This window comes from Canis lupus, chromosome 24, assembly GCF_003254725.2.
Source record: "Canis lupus dingo isolate Sandy chromosome 24, ASM325472v2, whole genome shotgun sequence".
In the NCBI taxonomy this organism is placed as follows: domain Eukaryota; kingdom Metazoa; phylum Chordata; class Mammalia; order Carnivora; family Canidae; genus Canis; species Canis lupus.
The window spans coordinates 22386386-22414180 of NC_064266.1; the positions used below are offsets into that span (position 1 = coordinate 22386386).

Below are 27795 nucleotides of genomic sequence, written 5' to 3' on the forward strand. Positions count from 1 at the left end.
CTGGGCTCCGACCCAGCTGCTATATAAGGCTGGCCTGTAACTAGACTCAGCCAAAAGCAGAGGGCCCCGTGAACAGGACCTCTCAAGTCTGAGCTGCAGGGACCTTGCAGGGGTAAGGAGGGGCCCCTTCCCTATTTAGTGTCTGGGCAGGGGGAGGCTGAGGCCTCAGGAGGCAATGAGGAGAGTCTCAGACTGGAGACCTGCCAGGGTGACCCCGCTCTGACCCTCTGTTGTCTTGCCTATAATATGGACATAGTCAGGAGAGTCTCTCAGGGACCAAAAAAAGGGTCTGAGTCACACCAGTTACATGAGTTAACAGAGCTGCACTTAACATTTCCCAGGGATTTGGGGTACCTGATACCTTTACTTTTTTGAGCCCCCTCAGCTGCTTGCCAGAAATCCCTCCACTGGAGCCCATCTTTTTAACTGAAGGTGGTGATCCATCTTTGAACACAGAACTTTCTAGATAGTGGGTTAGAATGAGGTAAGGAACCAGAAAAAAAATTGTGTACATATTAGTCCTTCATATTCTAGTATAAATGAGTGCTTCCAATATTCTGGGAGTAGATGGGAGTGGGGGAAAACTTGGGGGCTTTGTGAACTTCAAGAGAAGTAGAACCTGGGAAAAGGAAGAGGGTACATAAGTGAAGGGAGCTGAAGCCAGTGATTTCACAATTTGGCCCAGAGGGAAGTCGATGATCCTGGGAAGCTGATAACTGCATAGACTGAGTTCAGGGAGTGAGAGAAGTGGGTGAGGGCATGGAGACACCAAAATAAAGTTTCTTAGAGGCTGAGGAGCTCACCCCTAAATGCATGCTTCTTCACCTCCAATGTCATAACACTCCACACCCACTTCTTAGGGTTCTGAAATAATAGTACCAAGACAATAACAACAGCTGCAGTTTATTGAGCTTCTACTGCATACTAAACACAATGTGTTAGTGGTTAGGAGGCAGATTCAAAAAGGTAAAGTCTCTTGTCTATGGATTAGAATCCGGATAGCTCTGATACAGAGCCCTTAATATTAACTACGTGGTGGAGAACTGTCTCCTCCAAAGAGGTAGGAGTGTTTTCTGGCTGGCTGGATGCATTGAAAAAAATGACTAGATGAATGTGTTGACAGGTTGATGAACTGATAGAAGGATGGATGGATGGATGGATGGATGAGAGGATAGGGGGATGGGATGGATGGATGGAAGGATGGATAGATAAATGGATGGACAGATGGAAAGATGAGTGGATGGAAGGATGGATGGATGGGAGGATGGATGGATTGGTGAGTAAACAGAGGGGTAGATGCTGGAGAGATCTCTAGAACCTGTCTGCCTCTAGTTTGCTATTTTGGTTGGAATCCTCATTACCCCTCTCCCTGTTGTTCCATTTGGAAATGTCATCTTGGGAGATAATCAGATGTCCATGGCTCTAGAACAGTTTGGTTAATGAATCTGCTTTATGTATCCAGATTCATTGCATTTTGAAAAACTTAGAAGATGGTATTGGGAATTCTGGACCTGCCTTATATGTGACCTCAGTACATTTCCCAGTCTCTGGGCCTCAGGATCTTAATATGACTCTGGGGTGGGGGTGGGGGGTGCCTAGCTCCATCTGCTGGCCAGGGTGGTGACTCCCTGCCACAGCCACCTGATGCACTGTCCCCTCAGCAGAAAAGCTGCGCCAGCATGTGGACGGCCTGGTGTGTGGCTGCTCTGTGTGTGGCAGCTGTCTGTGGCACCCTCCAAGAGACAAACACTGTCCTCAGGGTTACCAAAGATGTGCTGAGCAATGGTGAGTCCAAGCCTGCAGGGGGTTAGAGGTGACATGGGGTGGGCAGGGCTGTCCAGCCAACTCTGGAGTTCCCAAGGACCCTCTTCCTCACTGGCAGATTCTGCATCAGGTGAATGGGTAAATTATTCCCCCCTTTGCTTTTGGCTACCATTTCCTGAGCACTTATGGTGTGCAAGACACCATGTTCAGGACTTTACCTCCGAGGCAGTAGACTGCAGTGACTAAGAGCTTGGGTCCTGGAGTCAGCTTTCCTGGGGCTCAAATACTGACTGTGTGACATTAAGTCCAAGACTTGAATTCTCTGAGCCTCAGTTCCCTTATCTGCAAAATCGATGTGATTTTGGCTGCATTGCAGAGGACAGAGATGAGGATGAATGAAAAAGCCTTTTGAAAACTTAGCACAGTTCCTGCTACATGGGAAGCCCTAAATGTGGGAGCTGTAATTATTCCTGTATTTAATTCTTGACAAAAATGACCTCATTTTTGAAGACAAGCCCTGCTTCAATTCCTGTTTTAGCAGGTTTATAAGCTCTAAAGTATGGAACACTCGAAAGGAAGGATGAAGAAGAAAATCTAAAAAAAAAAAAAAAAAAAAGAAGAAGAAAATCTTTCCAGGTTTGGTGAATGATACAGAAATCTAGTTAAAGTGTGTGCAGGTCAAGGTCTGCACTAGCTGTGCAAATACAGCTAGTGAGATTGCCACGATGTCAGGGCTGGATTGGCCTGGAGGTGTCTTCCCATTCAACCCCGACATTTTACCAATGGGAAAAGTGGGGCCAGAGATCTGAGCAGTGCTCCAAAGCTGGCACCTGCAGGCTGTGGGAGAAAGCCCTGACTGAACTTTTGCTTCTCTGCAGCCATTTCGGGCACCCTACAGCAGAGTGATGCTCTCCGCTCAGCCCTGAGAGAGGTGCCCATGGGTAAAGCTGGTGGTGATGGTGGCGGACCTTTCCTGGGGGGTCTGCTTGGTGGAAGTGGAGGTGGAGGTGGTGGGGGTGGTGGTCTTCTAGGGGGCCTGCTTGGTGGTGGGGGCGGAGGGAGTGGTGGCGACCTGTTGGGCGGAGTTGGGGGAGGCTTATTGGGTGGTGGTGGCAGCAGTGGTGGTGGGCTCCTGGGTGGTAGTGGTGGGGGGCTCCTGGGTGGTGGAAGTAGTAGCAGTGGTGGGGGGCTATTGGGTGGCAGTGGTGGGGGGCTGTTGGGTGGCGGAGGCAGCAGTGGTGGTGGGCTCCTGGGTGGTAGTGGTGGGGGGCTCCTGGGTGGTGGAAGTAGTAGCAGTGGTGGAGGGCTATTGGGTGGCAGTGGTGGGGGGCTGTTGGGTGGCAGTGGTGGGGGGCTGTTGGGTGGCGGAGGCAGCAGGGGTGAGGGGCTGTTGGGTGGCGGAGGCAGCAGGGGTGAGGCGCTGTGGGGTGGCGGAAGCAGCAGTGGTGGGGGGCTGTTGGGTGGCGGAAGCAGCAGTGGTGGGGGGCTGTTGGGTGGCAGTGGTGGAGGGCTATTGGGTGGTAGTGGTGGTGGTAAGGGCGGTGGTCTCCTGGGGGGCCTGCTTGGTGGAAGGGGTGGAGGGGGTGAAGACGGAGTTGGGGGAGGTTTATTAGGTGGTGGTGGCAGCAGTGGTAGGGGGCTGTTGGGTGGCAGTGGTGGTGGTTTGCTGGGTGGCGGTGGTGGTCTCTTGGGCGGTGGCCGACACCATTACAATGACTACAGACGCGTTGAATTCTCCCGAGGTGTCAGTGGCGTTCCCTACAACGATTTCCATGTCCGAGAGCGCCCCCCAAAATATACCAATGGCAACCAGCTTGGCGGTAATTACAAGTATGGTCACATCGAGACCAATGACAACACCGCTCAGCTGGGGGGCAAATACAGATACGGTGAGATCCTTGAGTCAGATGGAAGCATCAGGGACCTCAGACACGGCGACTACCGCAATGCCGAGAATGCATACGGGGGCCACAGGGGCCCCGGGCGGTACAGGTCCGCCGAAGGTGCGGCAGCCTTGGGCCGGCGTCACCGGAGAGAGCTGCGGCCTGGAGAGATCCCGCCCGGTGTAGCCACGGGGGCACTGGGCCCAGGTGGTTTGCTGGGCACTGGGGGCATGCTGGCAGCCGATGGCATCCTGTCGGGCCAAGGTGGCCTGCTCGGTGGAGGTGGTCTCCTTGGTGATGGAGGACTTCTCGGAGGAGGCGGAGTCCTGGGCGTGCTCGGCGAGGGCGGCATCCTCAGCACGGTGCAGGGCATCACTGGGTAAGGAGGGGCCCGGCTCTCCCTATCAAGTCCAGATGATGAACCTACAAACGAGGTGACCCCAGGGCCCTGGAGTGGGAGCCCCGTGCACATCAAGGCTTGGTGTCAGGACTGGACATCTTCAGAGTTCCAAGTGCTATGGCTTGGGTCTTGTCCTTAAGCAGTTCTGAATTTGAGTCTCAGCTCACCTTTTTATGTATGTGTGTGACTCTAGGCCACTCTTTTCATTCGATTTCCTCATCTGTAAAATGGTCATATCATAGTTAAAGTGGAAAACACACACGGCTTTAAAATTACACATATATGATTTCAAGTATGGCCAGTCTCCTCATATTCACTATTTAATTCAACAAATACTTAGCGCCCCTCCTATGTGCAGGCCACTGTGTCGGCACTGGGCATGCGGCCACGTGGTTAGCCTAAAAGACACATCTCTTGTCCTCATGGAGCTTGTAGGCTGATGGGGTATATGGGCTTTGATAAAGACACCCGAAAATAATCATACAGTTATAACACTGGTAACCAGTTCATGGGGAAATGAGGATATGTATAATGGGCGAGGTCAGGGAAGGCTTCCTGGAGGAAGAGGATCTTAAATTGACACCTGGGAATTTGTAGGAAGGAACCAGGCAAAGAGGGGGCAGGTACAAGCAGAGGAAATGGCATCTTTATAAGAAAAATGATTCAAAGGAAATGCATAGAGATGTAAACAGTGGGTCTCCAAGCAATAGGAGCATGGGCCATGGCATTCTTTCCCTTTCACTTCTCTGTGTTTTCCAAGTTCTATCCACAAACCTCAGGTCTCTTTAGAGCCAGGAGGAATGAATGCAGCACAGAGAAGGAGGTGGTGCGAGACGGGACATTCCTAGTAAGGGGTGGCGGGCAGTGGGGGTGACCAGCATCTCACCACCCTGGGTCCTCGGCAGGCTGCGCATCGTGGAGTTGACCCTACCCCGGGTGTCGGTACGGCTCCTGCCTGGCGTGGGCGTCTACCTGAGCTTGTATACCCGTGTGGCCATCAACGGGAAGAGGTGCGTACCCTCGGCCCTAGAGGGGTCCCCGTCACCCTATGTCCTGGCTGGGAGATCTTGGGCAGGTCATTTCCCCCTCTCTGCACCTCAGCCTCTTCATCCATCATGTGGGGGAATAGTAAGACCTAATGAGTTACCAGTACTCTCGGTCTCAGGTCATCTCGTGGTCCCCATCAGCAGTGAAGGTAGCCTACGTGGTTGTGAAACTCTGGGAGGCTGGAGACAAGTGACAGCTCGAGTTTGAATCCTGACCCTCTTTTAAGCTGTGTGACTTCGGGTCGGCCCCCTAATGTCATTGAGCCTTAGTGTCTTCACCTGCAATGGGCGATTTGACACCTCCTTTTCCAGGTGGCTGTGGCCACAGGTGGGGAAAGACAAGCAAATGCTTCCCTGAATAATGCCTGCCACAAAGTACGTGCTTATCAAAGGACCTTAGGGAGTGGACTTTTGCACTGATTTCTCCCTATGGGACGGGGTCATGTCTGTAAAACTAGGTCACCATGGAAACCAGAATTTATGTTATGGAATTCATATATTCACCCCTGTTCCTAGCCTTGGAAGCTCTCATAGACTAAGGGGGAGACAGATTTGTTCACAGATGTAGAGGGACCGGGGAAGCCTTTCAGTTTGGGACACCTAGAGATGAGCAAGGTGCATAATAGATGCACAAAAGCAAGAAGCAGGGATAGCAAGGATGGAGCCCAAGGGGCAAGGTGCTGGGTAGAACTGAATGAAGCTGAGCTGCCTGGAGTTGAGGTTGACTCACCATCTCCCTGGCCCCATGATCTCCTCTAGTCTCATTGGCTTCCTGGACATCGCCGTGGAAGTGAACATAACGGCCAAGGTGCGGTTGACCATGGACCGCACGGGCTACCCTCGGCTAGTTATTGAGCGATGTGACACCCTCCTGGGAGGTATTAAAGTCAAGCTGCTTCGAGGGTGAGTACCAGTGGGCAGCGGCGTGCCTGGGGGGAAGGTGCAGTGGTCTGTCTTTGACAAACCAGATGGTCATGAGCAAAGGCTCTAGAAGCAGCCTGCAGTTCAAACCTTGCCTCCACTGTTCCTTGAGCACCTCTGTTTATTGATCCGGTCCACTGGTGTGGGGACATTGCAATTTGTCTAATCTTCGGCTCTGACCAGCAGGTTACAATGAATAACCATTTATGTGCATTTTAAATGTGGACCGATGTATCTGCTGGATAATTTCCCAGAAAGAGAAAAACAGTCTGTGCCCTGAATGTACACAGATTAAATTAAAATTATCCCTCGCCCCCACATGTATGTACATACATGCACCCATGTGTGGATAAACGTGCATGTGCTTCTCAAGGGCCCTATCACCCAATGAGAATTGGAACCAAGGCAAGGCCCCATAAGGTGTGAATCCACTTAAAAAGGAGACCAAAACACAGGGCAGTGTTCAGTGGGGGCAGGGAGGATGGATCTTTAAGCGACCAAGCTGTCGGTGACACCTTGTGTTGGGATAGCCACCTTCTCGTCACTGCAGGGCCTCAGGAAACAAACTCTTGCTTTAAAAGTCTGTCTGTCTGTCCATCTACATGTCTTGTCTCTGAATCAATACTATGATCTCTTGCCTCCCTCTGCCCTTAACTTGTTGGTTAGGACAGTTAGTTTATAGCTGGGTGATGCACTTAAACTTGCCCTGTACCACTTCTCTGGACCTGTTTCCTTGTTGGTAGAACCCACCCTATCTCCCAAACTTTTCAACATCAACGATTCATTTCCTCTTGTGGACCAAATGAGCACATTTTGCCGGCCAGGGTTTCTCCTCCCCTCCCTTGCACATATGCTTATTGAGCACCTACTATGCACCAGATACGGTGCTAGGTGCTTGGATAAAGTAAGAGGTTCATTTCTCTTTGGACAGACTGCACAAAGCTGTGGCAAGCAGCCCTCTAGAGGGGCAGATGAGCAGGAGGGAGCACCTTTTGCACTCATAACTCAGGAACATGCTGGCCTGGGCCTGGCCCATTGCAGAGTTCCAGGAGCATTTGTTTGTTGGATGGATGGATGGATGGATGGTGGATGGATGGATGGATGGATGGATGGATGGATGGACAGATGAGTGAATGAATTGAATGAAAAGTCAAACTATTTGCTGGGGTAGCCTGTCCAGTCAGGTCCAGCCACCACCCTTCTGGCTTTCAAAACAAATTTCTAGTTCTTGCTGTTCAGGGCCTGGCTAGGGGCCCTGAGTGTAGACAAGCTTGGTGAGCTCCCTCCTCCTCCCCACTCCTCTCTTCTCAGGCTTCTCCCCAACCTCGTGGACAACTTAGTGAACCGAGTCTTGGCCAACGTCCTCCCTGACTTGGTAAGAACCCGCCCCAAGACAGGAAGCAAGAAGCACAAACTTTCCCCAGACTGAGGGACCACAGTCCAGCCTCCATCCCTGTGGGCGTGCAGGTGACCCAGAGGGATGGAGGAAGCCAGAAGCTGGGACATGTTCTTGGAAGTCTGGGGAGGACGGAGAGGAATATGGAGGGACAAATTAGTGAAGGGATAGGGAAGTGGAGACTAAAAGTCATGCAGTTTCTAGTTTGACTCTCAGCTCGGGCACTTCCAAACTGTGTGACAATCATATCCCCTCTCTGAGTCTTGGTTTTACCATCTATAAAATGGGGATTATGAGAGAGCCTTCCCCCTGGGAAAGGTCAGTGCCCAGCATGGAGCCCATGGTGGTAAATGTTAGCTATGATCATTATTCATGCACTCTCTCCCCAACCCCAGCCCCATCACATGCTCATGCCATCTCCCCCTACAGCTCTGCCCCATTGTGGACGTGGTCCTGGGTCTTGTCAATGACCAGCTGGGTCTCGTGGATTGTAAGTGCTTCCTGCTTTGCTTCATTCAGCCAACATTTACCAGCCCTGATCTGGGTCCAGCCATGAAAGGCACTGGGGACATAGAGTGTCTGGGAAGAGGTTCCAATATGGTGGGAACAGTAGAGCTCTCATAGGCCCATGGAGCGTGGTGTGGTTGATGCCACAAGAGAGAGGCTACCTGGCCTTTCCCCTTGGTGTCAGACATCCCCCCGGGAGGAGGAGCTTCCCACTTGGCCCGGAAGCTAATACTCTGGACTGGGACTGGGCGGCTGGCTTTGAGCCCTGGCTCTGCCCCGACAACTGCGTGGACTTGGAAGGACTTTCCAGTTTCCTCATCTCTAAAATGGGGGGGTTGGCTTCAGCCCACAGAGGATTTAGAGAGCAAATAGCAGGAGACACCATGGAGACTGTCCAGGTCCTCAGTACCAGGCTCCAGTACCACTCCATGATCCAAGATTTCTTTCTCTTTTTTTTTTTGTATATTTTTTTTATTGGAGTTCGATTTGCCAACATATAGTGTAACACCTAGTGCTCTTCCTGTCAAGTTGATGCAAGATTTCTGAGTGAACACTCCTGAAGGCAAGCCTGCCCCATAGTTCATGCACAGCTTGGTTCCAGGGATCTCCTTTCGTATGGGCCAACATAATGGAGACACCTAACTTATGAGGTGTTATAGTTTCTATAGTCATGCAGCGAGGCCCCCTTAGGTGGTGATCCCATTTCTTGGGGACCCTAGGCAGTTTGAGGATGGCTTTCGCAGGTAGGTAAAATTCTCTCCCTTTGTGGCCAGGAACAAGGGAGGAAGAGCCCAAAAGATGGGGCTATTGGTCACAAGCAGTCAGAGAAATCCTAGCTTCAACTAAGCACCATATTGTGGAACCTTAAAACTTTTTCCCTGGTCATGGTACTTCACAGTTTACAAAGCTTATCCATATCCAGAATCTCAAGCCCAAAGAGTTATATTAAGCCTATTTTACAGAGGAGGAAATTGGAGTTCAGGGAGGTAAAGCATCTTGCCTGAGTTCACACAGCAAGGAAGAGGCAGAGCTGGAATGTGAACCCAGAACTCTTGCTCTTTTCATGCTGTCTGGAGCTGGAACCTTGCTGCACTGCCTGCTTTGGGGCACAAGGAGGGAAGGCATCTTGGAGGGTCAAGGGGACTCCCTGTGACCTCTATCTTTCCCTACAGCTTTGGTTCCTCTGGGGATATTGGGAAGTGTCCAGTATACCTTCTCCAGCCTCCCGCTTGTGACTGGTGAATTTCTGGAGCTGGACCTCAATGTGAGTGCCGGGGCTTGGGGCAAGGGGAGGTGGGCCCGGGTGTGAGCGTCAGGCTCATGGGCTTCTACTCAGTTCATGGGAAACAATGTTCGAACAGAGCCCTCATTTGATGACTTGAGGACCTTCTAGGAGCCACATCAGGAAACAATCACAGCCAACACTTACTGCTTGCCAGGCACATTATAAGTGCTTTATGTAGATTAACTCAGGCTATCCTCATAGCAACCGTATGACTTAATAAGGTGAACTTTTATTGAGGAAACTGAGGCACAGAAGTTAAGCCACTTGTCTAAGGTCATACAGTGAATAGATGCGAGCCTGGGATCTAAGCCCAGGCAATCTACCTTCTGCTACTATGGGATTGGGTTTCCAGGAGGAATGAATCTGGCCAGTAGTGATAAGTACTAACATCTGGCTCTCCATGATTAAAAAAAGTCCCAATTTGTAGCATTTGCTGATTTCCATGATCTAAATACTGCTACTGTGGCCAATTTCAAGCTACCAACTTGATATCACTGAATGAAGTGTTGGGAAGACATGCATAGAATGTCACAGCTTCTGAGCTGGCATGAGCTGGTTCCAGCACACCACTGAATCTGGCTCCTAACTGTGCATGGGACACACGCATGTGTACCTCCCCTGGGCTGTACCAGCATGAGTACTTCTCCCCTTGCTCCATCAGTTACAGACCTGCATATGCACACCCATGCTGCCACATACACAGCATTCTTGTGCACCTATATACATCACACCTAGTATATTCATAAACAATAGTTATTCAAGAGATGTTTGTTGGATACCTGCTGTTTGCCAGATTCTGGGCTGGGGCTGGAGGTGCAATGGTGAGCAAGATAAAATCTTGGCCTTCATGGAGCTTACAATCTATTGGAGAGGATAAGCCATCCAAGAGTCACTCAAACAAATACACAATTAAAGATCATGAGTGTGGTGAAAGAGGGTCCCAGGATATCAGAGCCTGAAACAATATATATTCCTATATATGTATCCTGAAACAATATATATTCCTATATATGTATCCCAATATAAGTGCTTAAAATGATGTACCCAGGGAGGTCATGGAGGGCTTCATGGAGGAAGTGACACTTAAGCTGAGACCTGCCACAGAAGTGGGCCATAACAAGAGAAGAGTGTGGGGGATGGGAATAGTGTGTGGGAAGGTGCCACGGTGGGGGTAGTGAGATGGTGGCAGGGACTGCCCAGGGCAGGAGGGACAGAGTGGCTCTCTGTGAAGTGGTGAAATCCCTTGGGGGGTCAGATCACACAATACCTGTAGTCCATGGAAAGGTCTGGTCTTTAGAGAGCAGATACGCCATGGCATTTTGCAGATCCATAAACATGCTGACTCGTTTTAGCAGGACTGAGGGAGGAAGAATCTATGTCACACATGTATTTAAAGCAAAGGATGTATTTATTATTAGTGGTCGTAAAATGAGAACTGCAAGAGGTTCCATTCCATCACAAATGAAGAAGACATGGGGGTCATAAAAGAAAACTCAGACCCAGTGGGTTCAATCGAGGAAGGCTGCCTGGAGGCAGATTCAGGACCTTACCCCAGTCTCAGCCTCTTCTTCCACTCATCTCCCTGTACCCTCCCCTGTGACCCCTTCCTTCTTTGCTTCCCCAGACTCTGGTTGGGGAGGCTGGAGGAGAGCTCATTGACTACCCTCTGGGGCGGCCAGCCATGAGTCCCAGACAAAAGATGCCAGACTTGCCCCCCATGGGCGACAACACCAACTCACAACTGGCCATTTCTGCCAACTTCCTGGGCTCGGTGTTGGCCCTCCTGCAGAAGCAAGGGGCACTGGATATTGACATCACCAACGGCATGGTGAGTCATGGCGCCATCGAGAGGTGGGCTGGGCTGGGCAGCAGACAGCTCCCTGTTGATCCTGTCTAGTTCCCACAGCCTTGGGGAAATTGCTTTAAAGCAGCAACAGTAGTAGACAGTCCATTCCCCACTCATAGATCGACTATGTCAGTGTTTACCAAAGCATGGTGCCTACAGTGATGTTAGCTGATTCACACCCACGGCATGAAGTAATGTCAAATCATATGATGAGAAAGTTGCTCCCTATTCAGTTCTATTTAATTTTATGCCAATCTTTCTTTAAAAGCACAATATATATTCCTATATATGTATCCCAATATAAGTGCTTAAAATGGTAAACATTGATAAATTGGTAAACATTGATATTAAAAAATGAAATGACATGTAAGAATAAGGTATAATCTAGAATAATTTTCTTTCCAAATCTTTTCTTATGAAAATTTCAAGCCTTCAGTAAAGTTACAATTAATGCCCAAATATCCTTCACCCAGATTCACCAGTCATTTTGCCATATTTGCTTCCTATATACCAATCCATCCATCTGCTTACTCACCCATTTACCCACCTACTTATCCATCCATCCATCCATCCATCCACCCATTTATCCTTCTCTCTGTCCATCTTCTCATCCATCCATCCTTTCATTCATCCGCCTATCTAACCTATCTATCATCTAGTTAGCTACCTAGCTATTGTTGAGCAATTTATGTTTTTGGAAGCATGACATTTCACTCCATAAATTTGTGTGTATCTGCTAAGAATAATATGTTCTCCAAAAAAACAGCATATGAATTGTGCCCATCTTGATTCCATCAAGAGGAAAGTCTCCATTTGGTGCTAGTATATAATTAACCTTTTCTTGCACTTTCAAGTGTCCCCTTTTTAACTCAAGAGAGAACAGAACTCACACCCCTAGCCCTAGCCCTCCACAGACAATGATATCCAAGCAGAATGCAATGGTGTTATTTTGCTTTTATTGTATTCACTCTTCCAGTTGCCATTTCTTTCTGTCAGATGGTACTGGCTTTCCATGTTTTAGTATTTGAGGTTTTCAAAAGCACGTCAGTTGAAAGAAAACGTTAAGGAAATAATAGTATAGGCTCTCCAGAGCTATGGCAGAATGATGCATTTAGTGGACACTGGGTTATGCACATGGACTCACTGAGGCTCACCTTGTTTTAATCAAGAACTACGTTTAGAGGACAAAGAGTCAGGTCTTCCCTCCTGCTCTGTAAAGTCATGTCTGTGGTGAGCTTAAGTAGCTGGCCCTGTCCACTCAACCACAGAAGACCTACCGTGATCAGTATGGTGGTGGTTGTTGGACTTGCAGTGCCTCCTAAGGGGTCTTTAAGGGGAAGACGATGCCCCCAGGGGTTGTTTGAGGGTGTGTAGAAGTTTAATCACTGCATTAGCAACTCCTATCTGTCTCCATAGCCTCAGGGTTCACATGACCCTTCTTGTCTTGCAGTTTGAAGAGCTTCCTCCTCTCACCACGTCCACGCTGGGTGCTCTGATTCCCAAGGTATGTGAGGCAGCTGTATCCCCTTGTCTTCAGCCCTACCCTCATTCTAGCTGTCCCAGGAACTGGGTCAGAAGAGGAGACACTCAGCACTAGGGTGGGTAGTGACAAAGATATGGTGCCCAAATCCCTATGAAGTGGGGGGCATGGAGGGTTGAGATGGAAAGACTCAGAGCTCTAGCAGTGGACTAGCCTGCACAGGTCTAATCCTAGCCTGGCTACTTTGTTGCTGTGTATCTTCAGGCAAGAGTCTTTATATCTCTGAGCTTTGGCTTCCTCATCTGTCAAAAAAGGATGCTAGTGATTATTCCACAGCTTGGTCTAGGAGAGTAAGGGAGATGAAGGTGATAATTCATGTAAAGATGCAGATACAGAGCACATTCAGGTGCACGATGGCTTAGATGGGAAGAGCCAGGGATGCCTGAGCAGTTCAGTGGTTGAGTGTTCTGCCTTTGGCTCAGGGTGTGATCTCAGGGTCCTGGGATCGAGTCCTGCTTCGGGTTCCCCACAGGGAGCCTGCTTCTCTCTCTGCCTGTGTCTCTGCCTCTCTCTGTGTCTTTCATGAATAAATAAATAAAATCTTTAAAAAAAAGATGGGAAGAACCAGGTTTTGGAGGCAGAAAAAGATGAATTTGAATTCTAGCTTAGCAGGTCTCAACCACACTATCGTAGGCAAAGGACTTCTCTCTGGGCCTCAGCTTTCTCATCTGGAAAACGGGAATAACAACACCCACTTCATTGTGTGATTTGAACCTGGGATTTGAATGTAGGCACAGAGCTGGCATTTGATAAATGCTCACTATTATTGTTCTTGTTAATAGTAACAAAATCTTTTTAAAAGGGATGGGGGCAAATGTGCTCCGGTCAGATTAGTAGTTGTGTACAGCTGGAATTTTATTCTTGTCCCAGCGCTGGTCCCAAGCCTGTTACCCTGCACCTGGCAGCAAAGAGCTTCTTACGTAGTAAGTGTCACGCAGGTTTAAAGGATTGCTGTAATCTACAACCATTTTAGACATTTCGCTGTTCTACCTGTTTCTGGTAGTAATTCAGGAAGGGAGACCCAACTCAACAAATGGTCACTATCGCCCTCATGTGGTTAGAAGCTGAATGGCCGAACTCTGTGATCTAACGTCATAAACAGTGGCAGCCCTGGGAGGCAGGTGGGGAGAGCCCTCAGCCAACTGGACCTTTTATTTATTGGGCCACTTCTTACGTGCACTGCACTTTAGAGCTTATTAAAAAAGTTAATAATACACTTTTTATTTGGTTTTGATTACCACCCCACCCCCGCTCTTAGTGGGGCCAGAAAAGAGGATCAATCCATTTTACAGACAGGGCTAGCAGAGGCTCAGAGAGGTCACACAATGTGGCAGTGGCAGAGCCAGGCTAGAGCAGGGACTCAGACCTTGACTTGGGGCTGAGTCTGTAGCAAGGGGACTCAGACTAGGGGCGGAGTCACCAGGAGAGTCTTCATCAGAGCTGAGAGGGGCATCCTGGGTCTCCTGCTGCAGGGGGCAGAGTTTGAGGTAACCTCTCCACTGTTGCTAATTGTTGGAAACAGTGTATGTTGGGCTAGGCCCCTCCAGCTATCCTGAAAATCCCTTTGTGAAAAGACAAGTCACCAAATTATTGATTTGTCAAAAGCCCTTTTACCAAAGGGTGACTTCACTGAGTGGTTATTTGACTGAATTTACCCGATTGGCCAACAGACCAATCAAAAGGCTTTGTTCAAAAGAATTTCACCTTGAATGTGTTCAAGAAAATGAATAGTCTTCTCAAGACCAGGATTCACACTGCCTCATTGCACACGGAAGTTTCCATTTATATGAATTTCTTTTTAAAGTAACTGTGTAGTTTTTCCCATATATTTATGTTCATTTAATATATTTAAGAAAAGTGTTTCTTGGGGACGCCGGGTTGGCTCAGTCAGAAGCATGTGACTCTTGACCTTGAGTTGTAAGTTCAAGCACCATTTTGGGTGTAGAGATTACTTAAAAATAAAATCTTAAAAAAAAAAAAAGTGTTCCTTAAAGTAAATTTTTTGGTAAAGCAATTATTTAGCAAATATGGGAACTGATTGTCTGATGAATTATTCCTTTAGCTAATTAGCTTTTGGGGAGTCCATTTGCAGCAAACAGGCTCAGGTTCCTCCTGTAGTGGGTCTCCTGAGACCCCAGCAAATCCAGGTAGGTTACACCTTGCTCTGAGACTTCACTGTGAGGCACCCCAAACTGTGGACTTTCTGTTCCAAGTGGGGTATCCAGAGGGAGCAGGAGGGGAGGGAGGCCCTGGGCTTCTGAGTGACATACTCCTGTGTGGGAACCTCAGCTCTCCTGGTAGCCTTGGACAATTTGCTTGAGCCTCAGTTTTTTAATCAGTTTTTTACAATTTTTAAATCTGTAACATGGAGAAAAAATACCCTGTGGAACTGTTGCAATGATTTGATACAATCATGAATGTCCAGGTGAACCCATCTTGCTCGGCAGCAGATTCTAGCATTTGCAGGCATCAGACGTTGAGCTCAGAGCTTTGGCGTCACCCCCACAGTTAATTCTCCCAGTAACCCTATGTGAGAGGCTCAGAGAGGGCAGCCCCCTGCCCAAACCCAGCAGCAGGTAAGAGTCTTTGCATGTGGTGTGTAGGGCTGGAGCAGCTGTTGGATCTGAAGGTGCCCGATGTGAGACCCTGTGCCATGTGTTTAGAGATTGGCCGATGACCCACCAGGCACCCTCACTACCCGGGGCCCCACTCACTCAGGCCTGCTGTCCACCCCTAGGTGTTCCAGCAGTACCCTGAGTCCCGCCCACTCACCATCAGGATCCAGGTGCCAAACCCACCTTCGGTGACGCTGCAAAAGGACAAGGCACTGGTGAAGGTGTTTGCCACCTCTGAGGTCATGGTCTCCCAGCCCAATGACGTTGAGACCACTATCTGCCTCATTGATGTGGTGAGTGTCGGGGGTGGGTGCCATGTGATCTTCTTGAGTCCCCAGATCCCTTCAAATCTCCATGATACCAACCATAGTGACTACAAGTGCAACACGGGGCCAAATGATCTGATTGAAATCCAGTCTTTAGCACTTCTAGCTGTGTGAACTTTGGTGGATCACTCCCTCTCTCTGGGCTTGATTTTCTCCTCTACTTTGTGGGGATGGCAGCAGGGCATTAGTAAGATACTTGGAGAAGAACCTGTCATGCCATAAGTTTCTCATGTCCCTGGTACCTAGCAGGAGACAAATACAAATACAATAATCTCCAGTTATTTCATAGAGAAGAATCCTCTTAAAATCATGTGGCTCCTTTTCTCAAAATATTTCCTTTCAACCTTGAAACAAAAATCAATCCCCTAACAATAACCCATAAAATTCTTCTAGATCATCCCTGGTTACCTTTCAGCTCCTCGCTATTTCACCAACATGCCAGGTGGAGCTCCACCCCGGGGCCTTTGCATATGCTGTTTCCTCCACTTGGAATGCTCTTTCCCCAGGTCTCTTCATTACTCACTTCCCATTTCCTTTAGGTCTCTGTTCAAATGTCACCTCCCCAGAGAGGTTTTCACAAGACCAATTATCTAAAATATCCCCTCTCCTCCCCTCCCCTTCCCTCCCATCTCTCTCTCTCTCTCTCTCTCTCTCTCCTACCCTTGCTTTACTTGGTTCTTAACCTGTCACTATACAATGTGTTTGTTAGTTTATTGCTGGGCAGAGAGGCAAATTGTCTTATTCACTACAGGATCCTCAGAGCCTAGCATAGGGTCCCACACACAGTAGATGCTCAGTAAATACTTGTTGAAACAATGTGCTGTATTAAATGCCATTTCCCCTTCAGTGGTTAAACCTTTAGATTCAGACACTTGGGGTTCTGTTCCCTCTGCTATGTTTTCTCGGTCTCTCTTCCCAGTGCTCAAGACTAAATGAGCCACCTCTAATCTGGGAAGTGGGTATTCTTGGCTAGAGCATGCCAAGTTACGGTGTGTTGGGGGTCATTTTTGGGCATCATCAGATGCCAGATTAAAAGGGTTGGTTCTCATCCAGGGAATGGAAATGGCTGCCCCTTGTTGATTAGTCCCTACGGTGTGAAAATTTTTCTATCAATCGCCCAAATGTTGTATGATTGAGCTCAGAGCCCTGCCATGACTCTCCAGTGCCCCTAAGATGCAGCCATGACTTTTCTCCAGCCCTGCCTGGTCTGGCCCCTTCCCACTCCATCATCCCAATAATTGTTACTATTAGCAGTAACATCACCTGAATGTGTTGGAGCTTCCTTTTTTTCATTAGACTAATTTACTTTATTTTATGTTTTTGGTGGGGGAAGGAGTTAAGCAAAGAGGGACTTTCCTATAATAAGGCTTCTGCTGGAGAGGGGTTGAGTCTGGACCTTTTATGCCCTCTGCTGGGGGTGGTGAGGGGTAGTTGTGCTTGACACTGGGGATGCCCAATCCCATCTGCATTGGCTCATCTGGAGCAGGTTTCATAGGCTGCAGGCCTCCCCACCCGCTCTGAGACAGCTCAGACACCGCCACCAGCCAAGCAATCGCTGCTCCCTGCGATAGTATCTTTCTGAGGAATGTTCACTTGGCTCTGCTGACTTACTTGAAAGCAACCCACGTGTCAGCAAACATAGGCAATTTATTATTCTCAACCCTTCCCTCCAGAGGGGGGCTATCCATTATTTAGGGAGCATTACTGGGATCTCAACTCGTAAAAGGAGGTTTGACCAAGATCCCGGGGGACAACTGTGTTCATGCAGCTCCTAGCCAGCTCCTGGCACACAGAGTCCACCCAGCAGTGGTGCCTCATTCTCCTCTCCTTTCCTCCAGGACACAGAACTCTTGGCCATGTTCTCCGTAGAGGGAGATAAGCTCATGATCGACGCCAAGCTGGACAAGTAAGGAGGTTTGCAGACTCAGGCTCCTGCTGCTCAGAAAGTTCTCTTTGGTGCTGCCGTGCCTGGTGCCGGCTCCTGAAGGGACGCCCGGGAGGACACCAGAGGTCCCCTTGCATGGCTGTCAGGGCTGGGTAAATCTGAGAGTCTGCAAGGATGAAACTGGGCTGTGACTGCTAAGACCGCTGGTGAGATCTGGGCAGGGTGGGTGATGCCGTGAGCTGAATAGAAAGGACCTACCGCCAACAACTACTATATCAATAATAATAATAGCGATGGATGTGATGATGATGACGTGCCCAGCTTTGCACTTGGTATTTATAGGCATTGTCTTGTTTAGCCTTGCAATGGCCTTGCAGATTTGGGATTATTATTCTCCCATCTTACAGAGGAAACAACTAGGGCTTGGAGAGGTGGGTTTGCTGCCTCAGGGCCTTGTGTACAGCAGTCCCTCCTTATCCATGGGGGATATGTTCCAAGACCCCCAGTGGATGCCTGAAGGATCAGCTGGTACCACCCCCTGGCTACACAGTGTTTTTCTACTCAGACATACCTGAGTATGTCTTATAAATGTATAAATTAGGTGCAGTTAGAGATTAACAACAATAACTTGTAATAAAACAATTATACCAATGTACTATAATAAAAGTTATGTGAATGTTGTTTCTCTCAAAATACTGTACTATACTCATCCTTTTTTTTTTTTAAGATTTTATTTATTTATTTGAGAGAGAGAGAGAGAGAGAGCACAAGCTGAGGGAGGAGCAGAGGGAGAAGGAAAAACAGGCTCCATGCTCAGTGCAGGGCCCAACACAGGGCTCGATCTCACCACCCTGATCATGACCTGAGCTGAAATCAAGAGTTGGATGCTTAATTGATTGAGCCACCCAGGCACCCCTATACTCACCCTTCTTCTTGTGATGGTGTAAGATGATAAAATGCCCACGTGATGAGATGAAGTCAGGTGAATGACGTAGGCACTGTAATGAAATGTCAGGCTAGTATTGACCTTTGGACAACACGTCAGAAGGGAGATTGTCTCTGGAGGCTGCCCCTGAGCGCGGGTCATTGAAGCCACGGACAATGAAATCTCAGATAAGGTGGCTACTGTGTATGATATAAAAGCCTCAGCATCACATCCAGTACATAGTGCTCAATATGCGGAGCTCAACATTGATCTCATTAACTGCCTCCGGGGTCAGGTGAGGTCTTTGAGAGATGTTGGTGGAGGGGGGCTTCTAATAGTTGATTGAAATACAAGCTCTTATGATTCTCAGGCAATCACTACTTCTAACGGGCTGTTTGCTTTACTGGCAGGACTCACCTCAACCTCAGAACCTCAAACGTAGGCAACTTTGATGTAAGTACTAAGCTCAGAGGAAGGGAATGGCATCCCTTTCTGGGATGCTGGCTGGGGCCCAGGGAGTCTGCGGATGCCAAAGCATTGGCATCATCTCTGTCAAGCCTCATTTACAGGTGGGGAAACTGAGGCCCACAAAGGCAGGGAGGGGACAGAGTTACTGACTCACAGCTCCAACTCTGCCTGCGAGGCTGCTCCGTTTTACTGACTATTCCCATGGAGACAACTTGGCCCAAATCCCTCCATTCCAGGGAGGGGAGGTGATAGGGTCAGTCATGTCCCATGGGAGACCCCTGCCTCTCTGGATGGGGGGCGTGGCACACAGGGGCGGGGGTTGGTTTTGTCACTCCCATGTAATCTTGAGCAATGCCAACCCACTCTGAGCCTTAGCAAGCAGGCTGGGTTTATTTCTAACCACACTTTACCACCACGCTCTGGAATTCTGCTTTTCTAATCGGAGATGCTCAGCTTCTAGGGTTTGGTCCTGTTTCATCATCTCTTTGTTTATTCTTGGGTCCCCCACACCACCGAAATCTCTAGAAATGTCCCCTCTTTTCTTTACAAATTGACGACTAACAGAGGCTTGCTTTCCCAAATGAGCTTGGGTGAGATTTCCACATGGGCAAAGGAACTCAAATATCTATTGTGTTGCCTATTTTTGAGTTTTTCTGACCCCGGCCTCTACAACCCATGGAGTTGGTGTCACCAGTTTCATTCTATAGATGGAGAAACTGGGCCCCAGGGCTGGGCACTGACAAGCCTCACAGCTGGTTGTTGGGGCAAAGCTGGGACCAAAACGGAAATCTCTGGAGTCCAAGCAGCAAAAGAAACTCACATAGTGTGAAATTAGAGAATATTTCTGGGACAACAGAGACTGGCCCTGGGCACCAAATTAAGCCTTTTTTTTTTTTTTTAAACAAATTTCTCTTATTTAATCCTCCCAACAAACTTATGATTTGGGTACAATTATTAACCCATTTTCCAAATAAGGCAGCCAAATGCAGAGAAGTTGGGTGACTTGTCCAAGGTCACAGCGCTAGGATAAAAGTCCCCTGCTCCTGTCACTGTCCTACCATGTGGTACTACCCCAAGGCAGGTGCTTTACATAGAGGAGTTTACATTTGGCTTTTACAACCACTATACAAGGGAAGTATTATTTCCTCCTGTTTTCAGATGTGGAAACCTATGCTTAGGGAAGTTAGGAGTGCACACACATGAAAAGTCTCAAGGCTGGGCATTTTACCTGACCCGCCTGTACCCCTTGCTGCATCCTTGCAAGCTGGGCTTGCCGGCCCATTTTACAGCTGAGGAAGCTGAAGGTCTGAGAGGTGAGGGAAACTTACCAGAGGCCTGTAGAGACTGAACCAGGCTGGGAACCTGGAGCGTTGGCTACACAGCCCAAGCCCAAGGGCCTTGCATGACACCATGGTGGCTGCAGAGCGAGCTACCAGAGACTACGTGCCCTGGGCCTCCCCCAGTCCCTGCCTCACCATAAGTCTTGGACTGGAGCTTGTCCTGCTCTGGATCTCAGTCTCCTCAACTGCACAGACAGCAGGTGGACAGATGTGCCTTGCTGCTGTCCAACTGGGTGGTTCTGGAGTCACAGCAGCTGCCAGATTTCCCTGAGCAGCTCCATTCCTCCTGCTTGGGCCTCAAGGAGCCCTGGGGATCCGAGCAAGTGAACCCCTGCCTGGGCTGAGTTCTCGTTCTTTCCTGCAGGTTGGCCTCCTGGAGGTGCTGGTCGGGAAGATCTTTGACCTGGCGTTTCTGCCTGCCATGAACGGTGAGAGCTTAGGAACGTGTATGACTTGGGGACCTGGCGGCTGCTGGTTTGTTGGGCATATTTGACACACAACCATTCTGCCTCAACAGTATTTCTGAGACCTTCATTTTAAGCTTATTTATTTAACCCTCTGAATGCAAATGTTGTCTGGGTCCATCAACTTCCTTGTTTGCTGCTTCTGCTGTGTTCTTCTCCTTCTTCTTTTCCTCCTTCTCCCCCTCTTCCTTCTCCTCCTCCCCCTTCTTCCTTATCTGGCCGATTGTTTTGTTTTTCTGGTTATCTATGTAAACTTCTGATTACATATGAAAATGATATGTGTGTAAGTTATAGAAAGCCCAGAACAGCTTAGAAAGTAACATCTCACCTCCCAGAGGCAATTAATCTCAACATCTGGTTATACTTTCTTCTAAACTCCTTTTTTCTCCATTAAAGAAAAAATATAATCCAAGGTATTTCCTGATTTTTTTTAGTGTTTATTTTTAGTTGTGGTGAAACACATATAACATGAAATTTACCTTCTTACCTGTTTTTAGGTACAAGCTTAATATTGCTAGGTATATTCACATTGTTGGGTCCCTGATTAATTCTTAATCATGTATTTAATTTTACTTATACAGGGACTATATGAACACATTATTGTTGTAAAAAATGTTCATTCAGTACAGATAAAGCTAAAGTTGCTCTGACAAAGCCTTCTAACCCAGCATCTGACCTATAGGCAGCCACGTTATCAGTGAGAGGGTATTCTTTGCCCAGCTTCACAAAAGGATGGGACTGAGCATGATTCCTCCTCTCTGTGGTGCCTCAGGGATGTTATCAGGAAGCTTCCTGAACTCGGGGGCTACTGGAGGCTAGGAGAGCTGAACCCCATTGTACCTGGAAACCTTACCCCCACCACTTCCGCCAATGCACCCCCACCCTCCCTTTCCCCACTTTCACTTTCTAGAGAAGAGGATGGAGAGGGCCTGGTATCAGCTCTACCAGCCGGGGTGCATTTGGGGAGCTCTCTGTGTCAAACAGAAGTTTATCCTGGAAGCTGTCACCAGAGGAGGCTGAATTGGAATCACAGGAAAGCCCTGGTCACCAAGGCCATGCATGTTCCCTGGCGGGAGAGGATGATGTCAGGAGCCAGGCTGAGCTGGGCTGACCTTTGAGGCAAGAGGAGAGACTCTCCACCCAGCTTGGTCACCAAGAGGTGGTATGAATCTGGCAGCAAGTCCCTCATTCTCACTCCAACGAAGTTTACCATTCTCAAAAGTGAGATATTGGATCAGGGTCATGATTCAAAAGTGGGTTCCATGAAAAATTAGTCCTAAGGTACTCTTAAGAAGAGGGTTCCATGGCCAAGCCAGTTTGGGAAATTCTGAATATTTTGCTCTGGGTTAGATTCGCAATGTCCTTCATTATCTGAAAAGTCCTGTTGGAGGCAGAAAATCTGTTTATTTATTTATATTTATTTATTTATTTATTTAAGCAAATCTGTTTAACTTCACTTGAGTCAGTTACCCTCACCTACCCTTTCATCCTTCCTTTCCACCCTGCCTCCTTCCCTTCTTCCTTCCTTCCTTCCTTCCTTCCTTCCTTCCTTCCTTCCTTCCTTCCTTCCTTCTTTCCTTCTTTCCCAGAACATGAAACAAAATGAATCTGTGTAAGTTCTGACAATCTAAAAGCAAATGATACACCCATGACGGTCACTTGTTGGGCTCCATGTACAGATGCTTCCATTCAGCAAACACCTGTCCTCTCCTCTGTGCCCAGTGCAGGGCTGGGTGATGCTGGGGACATAGTCCTTGCCTGCAAAAAAACTCACAATCTGGGTAGAAGCGACAGATAGGGAAACAGAGAACTAATTTCTGTAAAGATAGGGGGCAGTTCAAGGGAATGGCAGGAGCCCAGGGTTGCTTGGTCTGGGGTGGGGGAAACCTCACAGAAGAGGTGACATCCAGAGTCTCCTGGAAAGTTCAGAAACTGGGCAGGCAGGCAAGGGTGAGGGAGTGTGCTCGGAGCAGAAGCACCTGCTAGGACAAAGGCCTAGAGATGGAAAAGAAATGGCTGGTCTCCTTGAAAATACCCGTGGCCTCCTGTAATGCCTCTTGGCCATGCTGACTATGCCTGACCCTTTGGCTGTTGTTTCATTTCACAGCTGTGCTGGGCTCTGGTGTCCCTCTCCCCAAAATCCTCAACATTGACTTCAGCAATGCAGACATCGACGTCTTGGAGGTAAGGGGAGAAGCATTCTGTTCTGCTCTTGGCTCCATGCCCAGGAGTTGGGAGGAGGAGGAGAAGGGAGTGGAAGGGTGGGGCATCAGGGGCCTCTTCCTTCAAAGGGGGGCACTAAGGGAACAAGAAACAAGGCTGAAGAACCCTTAAGAACCCTTTCCCCATCCACCATACCTTTCATCCTTATGACAGACGTCATTGCTCCCATATTGCAGATGGGACTATTAAGGCTCAGAGCAGTAAGGGGCTTGGCCACAGTGGAAGTGCCATGTAGTTCATTGGAAAAACTTTTATTGAGTGCCAGACGATGTGCAAAGAGGTGGGAATACAGCAGAGAATAAAATGTACAGTCCTGGCCCCTGCAGATCTCTCCCAGACAGTGGGACGATGGGCCTTTGGATAAATATTCCTGAAGTAATATAATCTTGGTAGGTGCCTTGACATTCAAATGCAGAAGGTCTTTTTGCCACTATGAAAGCCACATGTGCTCATTACCTGAAATTCGGAAAATACAGGAAAGATTAAACAAACACATTTATCCTCCTGGATACATATTTGCAACCTAAAAATGACCACTTAGCTCTTTTTCATTCCAATCTTTCTGGAGGTTTATTTTTAAATATGACTTTGCTCAGTAGGGCATTAGTGTTAAAGAATGTGGCCTGGGTTCCAATTCTGATTCTGCTGAGCGACCCTGAACAAGCCACTTAACGTCTCAGTTTTTACCTCTGTAAAGGGGTTAATCATAGCACCTCCCCACAGGGCTGCTTTTAGAATAAAGTGAGATTCTACTGTAAAGTGCCTTATACAGCCCCAGGCACATAAAAAACACCCTAGAAGTGTCCGTCATTATCAGTGTCTTCGTTATGATAAGGAATCCTGTAGTGAACATCCTGGTTCACAAACCTGTTTCTGGATTCAGGATTCAATATGTTCCTTAGAACATACTCCTAGAAATGGAAAGAATGGGCCTTTGCTCCAGAATGACAATTTCCTTTCAAAAGGTGGCCGCATCCATACTGCGTCCAGTGGTATGCAGAGAGCCCAGCTCCTCACACAACTGCCAGGCTTGGGTCTCAGCCCAGGGGTGTCACCCTACTGCCTCAGGGGGGCAGTGAGGGGAGGTGGGCAGTGACCTTGGAGGGGCAGTGTGGGCAGGGGTCAGATGTAGGACAGTGCTTGTGGATGGTCCTATCTCTTGAGCTCTTGTAGGACCTCAGCAATGCTCTGAGCCTCAGTCTCATCTGAAAATGGGGAAAAATAATGTCCACTCATCAAGTTTGAAATTAAATGAGATACAGCATTTTAATGCTGTTATTCATTTTTAAAACGGGGCAGAGAAATATAGATGGGATTGGGACAAGTTTATCATGACCACAACAACACTACCACAACCACCACCACCACCATCATCATCATCCCATTTCCCAAGCATGTACTTTGCCCCATGTACTGTTTTACATACATTTGGGCCTCAGCATGGCCTGGTCACTGCTTGCCCACACATCATAGATGAAGGACCCGAGTATCAGAAAAGGTAGGCCATTTGCCCAAGGTCACTCAGCTGGTGAGAAGTCGGTTTTGTACTGGAATAATAGACGCAGTTCCAACCAGTGGTTCTCGACTGGGGCTGTATTGCAAGCCCCTTCCCAATGTAAGGGCCTTTTTTAAATCAGTGGGAATGATTTTATTTCTTTATATTCCAGCAAGGGATGTAAGTAGATTATATAGATTATGAATTTCATTTCAGAATATTAAAGGAGACAACACAAATACCTGTGATAAAATGTAAACGAGGGTGCTGGATCTGAAAGGTGCAGAACCACTGAGATCCAGCTTTGGGGCACCGGGCTGGCTCAGTCTGTAGAGCATGTGAGTTGTGGTCATGAGTTCGAGCCCCATACTGGCTGCAGAGATTACTTAAATAAATAAGCTTAAAAAAAAAGACCCAGCCCAGTCTTGATCTTGCACAGCCTCCATAAATGATAACTACTTTCTTCTCCTTCTTTTTAAAAAATATTTATTTATTTATGTATTTATGTATTTATTTATTTATTTGAGAGAAAGAGAGAGAGTGTGTGCACGTGCACATGGTGGGAGGAGCAGGGGCAGAGGGAGAGAGAACCTCAAGGAGACTCCCTGCTGAGCACAGAGTAGGGCTCATCTCCTGACCCAGAGATCATGACCTGAGCTGAAACCAAGCGTCAGGCGCTCAACCAACTGAGCTACTTAGATGCCTTCCCCTTCTTTTCTTTCTTCTTCCTCCCCCTCTTCCTCCTCCTCTTCTCCTTCTCATCATTATTATATGGATCTAACGTTTTATTTTAACTTTATCTTTTTAAAGATTTTCATTTATTTATTTGTTTTTGTGTGAGAGAGAGACCATGAGCAGAGGGTGAGATAGAGAGAGAGAGAGAGAGAGAGAGAGAGAGAGAGAGGCAGACTCCCTGCTGAGCAGGGAGCCCAATGTGGGGTTCAATTCTAGGACCCTAGGATCATGACCTGAGCTGAAGGCAGATGCTTAACTGACTGAGACACCGAAGCACCCCTTAACTTTTCATTTAAAAACAATTTTAGACTTATAGGAGAGTTGCAAAAATAGTACAGAGAGTACTAGAATACTCTTCACTCAGTTTCTTGTGTGGCACTAGCATCTTATATAACCAGAGTATAATGATCAAAATCAGGAAGTTCACATTGATATAAAACTATTAACTAATCTACAGACCTTTCTCAATGGTTTTCCCACTACTGTACTTTGTCTGGTTCAGGATCCATGATCCTGCTTTGCACTTGGCTGTCGATCCAAGTATGCAACAGTGTCCTCTGATGTATGAGAGTTCCTAAATTTTCCTTGTATTTTATGACCTTGACATTTCTGATGAGTCTGGCCCATTGTGTGGGATGTCCTACAACTTGGATTTGACCAATGTTTTCTCGTGATTAGATTGAGGTTATTTATTTTTGGCAAGAACGCCACTGAAGGGATGCTGTGCCCCTCTCAGCGCACCACATGGGGGGCATGCAATGTCAGTGTCTTATTCCTGGGGATACTGACTTTGATCATGTGGTCAAGGAAGTCCCTGCCAGTTTTCCCACTTAAGTTACTATTTTTCCCATTGTAACTGATAAATATCTCATGAGGAGATAGTTGGAGACACTACCCAAATATCCTATTTCTCACCACACTTTCTCCCACTCATTTTGCCATTCTTTGATGGTTCTTGTCTGCAACAGTTATTATTGTGGAATCTGCCTAATGGAGACTTTCTATTGCTATCACTCCTTCCACATTTATTAGTTGAAATTTTTCTACAAGTAAGAGCCATCCCTTCTCCTCCATTAGTTTATTTACCCAATGATTTATATCAGTACAGACTTATGGGTATTTATTTCATTCTATGGGTTAACTCCATTATTTACTTTGTTGTAGATGTTTTTAGTTATGAAAATTGATTTTGGAAGAATGTGGACTGAGGCTCAAGACTGGTTCCCTTATTTGGGGGAAGAAGGAGATGAGAGGCAGGGAGGGAAGGGTCTTGCCTTAGGTCTCCTGTACTGGGCAAGCTAATGACATGGCCAGGGTGCTCCTCGGGTCCCTTTAATCCCAATAAATCTTCATTGTTCACGGTTGCTTGCTCCCGGAAATGTGCCTTACCCAATCCACAGACAGCTGACTGCTGAGGTTCTAAGCAGAAGCCATCTCCTCCACTAACTGGGTTCTCTGTTCTGACCTCCAAGGACCTTCTGGTGCTGAGTGCCTGAATGACAGAGGCAGAGATGCTACTGCAGCCCCAGAAGAAACCAGAGCTAGCCCTGGAAAGGCTCTGCCTGACACAGTCTCCAGCTCTGAGTCCCTTCCACCCCAAACAACAAATCCCTCCCAAGCTTCCCAACCCTCTTCCCACCTGCCCCCAACCCAAGAAGGTAACCAACCAGTGACTCTTCTGGCAAATAATCTTATGGGCAGCCCCTGCATTGGGATGGAGGTCCCCTGGTGGATTGAGACCTCTTGGACTCCATGCCAGACTCCACACTGCGCACTTTACACTTTCAATAAAAGATGCCAATTTCCCTGCAGTTGGGGCAAGTCTCCACAGAGGACCCTCCCTCAGGGTCTGGGTGTTTCTTCCCTCCATGGCTGCACTGGGGGCACCTGGCAGTTGTAGCTACGAGCTGATGGAGGATGGTTCAACTCATGACTGAAAAATATCAGACACCTCTGAGGACCCTACAGATGGACAGGAAGAGATTTAATTCAGTTCTCACTGCCTTGGTTCAGGGCTCAGTTTAGCTGATTCCTCTTGCCTCAGTTTTCTCATCACACCTCAGCACATGGGGGGGCCCCAGACTCAGAAGCAACAAGGTCAGAATCCTCAGGCTTCACACTGCCAGAGGCATTGCCTTATAGCCAGCCTAGCTCCTGTGTGCCATGATGACAAGGGTCTTCACTCTTTTCTTGGCTTCCAGCTGCCCCTCTCTATCCTCTCCTTTTCTGTGTTCCCAACATGACTTGCTCAGGTCCAGAAAGGTGGACAGGTGTATCCCAGGTCCCAGGGGAGAGGTTAAAGGGACCCAAAAAAAAGACTCTCTGTCCCATCTTTCTGAGAGCACATGTTCATCAAGGGCTTTCTACCTGCTGAGCCCTGTACTCAGGCTTTGTGACTTGATCTCATTTAACCTCATGAGAGCACCATAAGGTAGGTCCCTATTTTGCAGGTGGGGAAATCGAGACACCAAGAAATGCAGGGACTTGCCCAAGGTCACACAGCTGCAAAGTGGCAGAGCTGGAGTTGGAACCTGATGATTTAGCTCCAGAGCCCATGCTTTAACCACCCACCACACTGCGCCTGTTCATAAGCTACAGGGAGAAGTTCCAGGCTAAATTTGGCCCTAAAGGTGTGCAGTTCTCAGCAGAAAGAAAGCATAGAGTCACACCCCAGCACTACTTCAGTGCATCTACTAAGAAGAGAGGCACATCACTTCCACTTACGTTTCAT

General features: G+C 48.0%; 1 protein-coding gene across 2 annotated transcripts; it reads left to right on the plus strand.

Annotated features, from left to right (window-relative positions):
• Positions 1-27457, plus strand: BPIFB4 (BPI fold containing family B member 4). 2 transcript variants are annotated; one of them, XM_025469729.3, is made up of 17 exons: positions 1-112; positions 1662-1785; positions 2643-2705; positions 3507-4026; positions 4953-5057; positions 5853-5996; positions 7326-7389; positions 7840-7900; positions 9090-9181; positions 10827-11030; positions 12499-12552; positions 15326-15496; positions 17368-17435; positions 18750-18792; positions 20512-20575; positions 22719-22795; positions 26537-27457. In XM_025469729.3, exons 2-17 carry the CDS (start codon positions 1680-1682, stop codon positions 26558-26560), a joined length of 1860 nt encoding a protein of 619 aa, XP_025325514.1. In that variant the 5' UTR covers positions 1-112; positions 1662-1679; the 3' UTR covers positions 26561-27457. The 2 variants fall into 2 exon arrangements, with proteins under 2 accessions (XP_025325514.1, XP_025325515.1); XM_025469730.3 differs by having other exon boundaries at positions 15-112; positions 1665-1785.
• Positions 27458-27795: the final 338 nt, after the last annotated feature.

Excerpts from the sequence above, each read along its gene's own strand:
- BPIFB4 (XM_025469729.3), top strand. The coding sequence starts at position 1,680 with ATGTGGACGGCCTGGTGTGTGGCTGCTCTGTGTGTGGCAGCTGTCTGT. Across the intron at positions 5,058-5,852 it reads GTGGCCATCAACGGGAAGAG|TCTCATTGGCTTCCTGGACA; the intron begins GTGCGTACCCTC and ends GATCTCCTCTAG. Across the intron at positions 22,796-26,536 it reads CAGACATCGACGTCTTGGAG|GACCTTCTGGTGCTGAGTGC; the intron begins GTAAGGGGAGAA and ends CTGACCTCCAAG.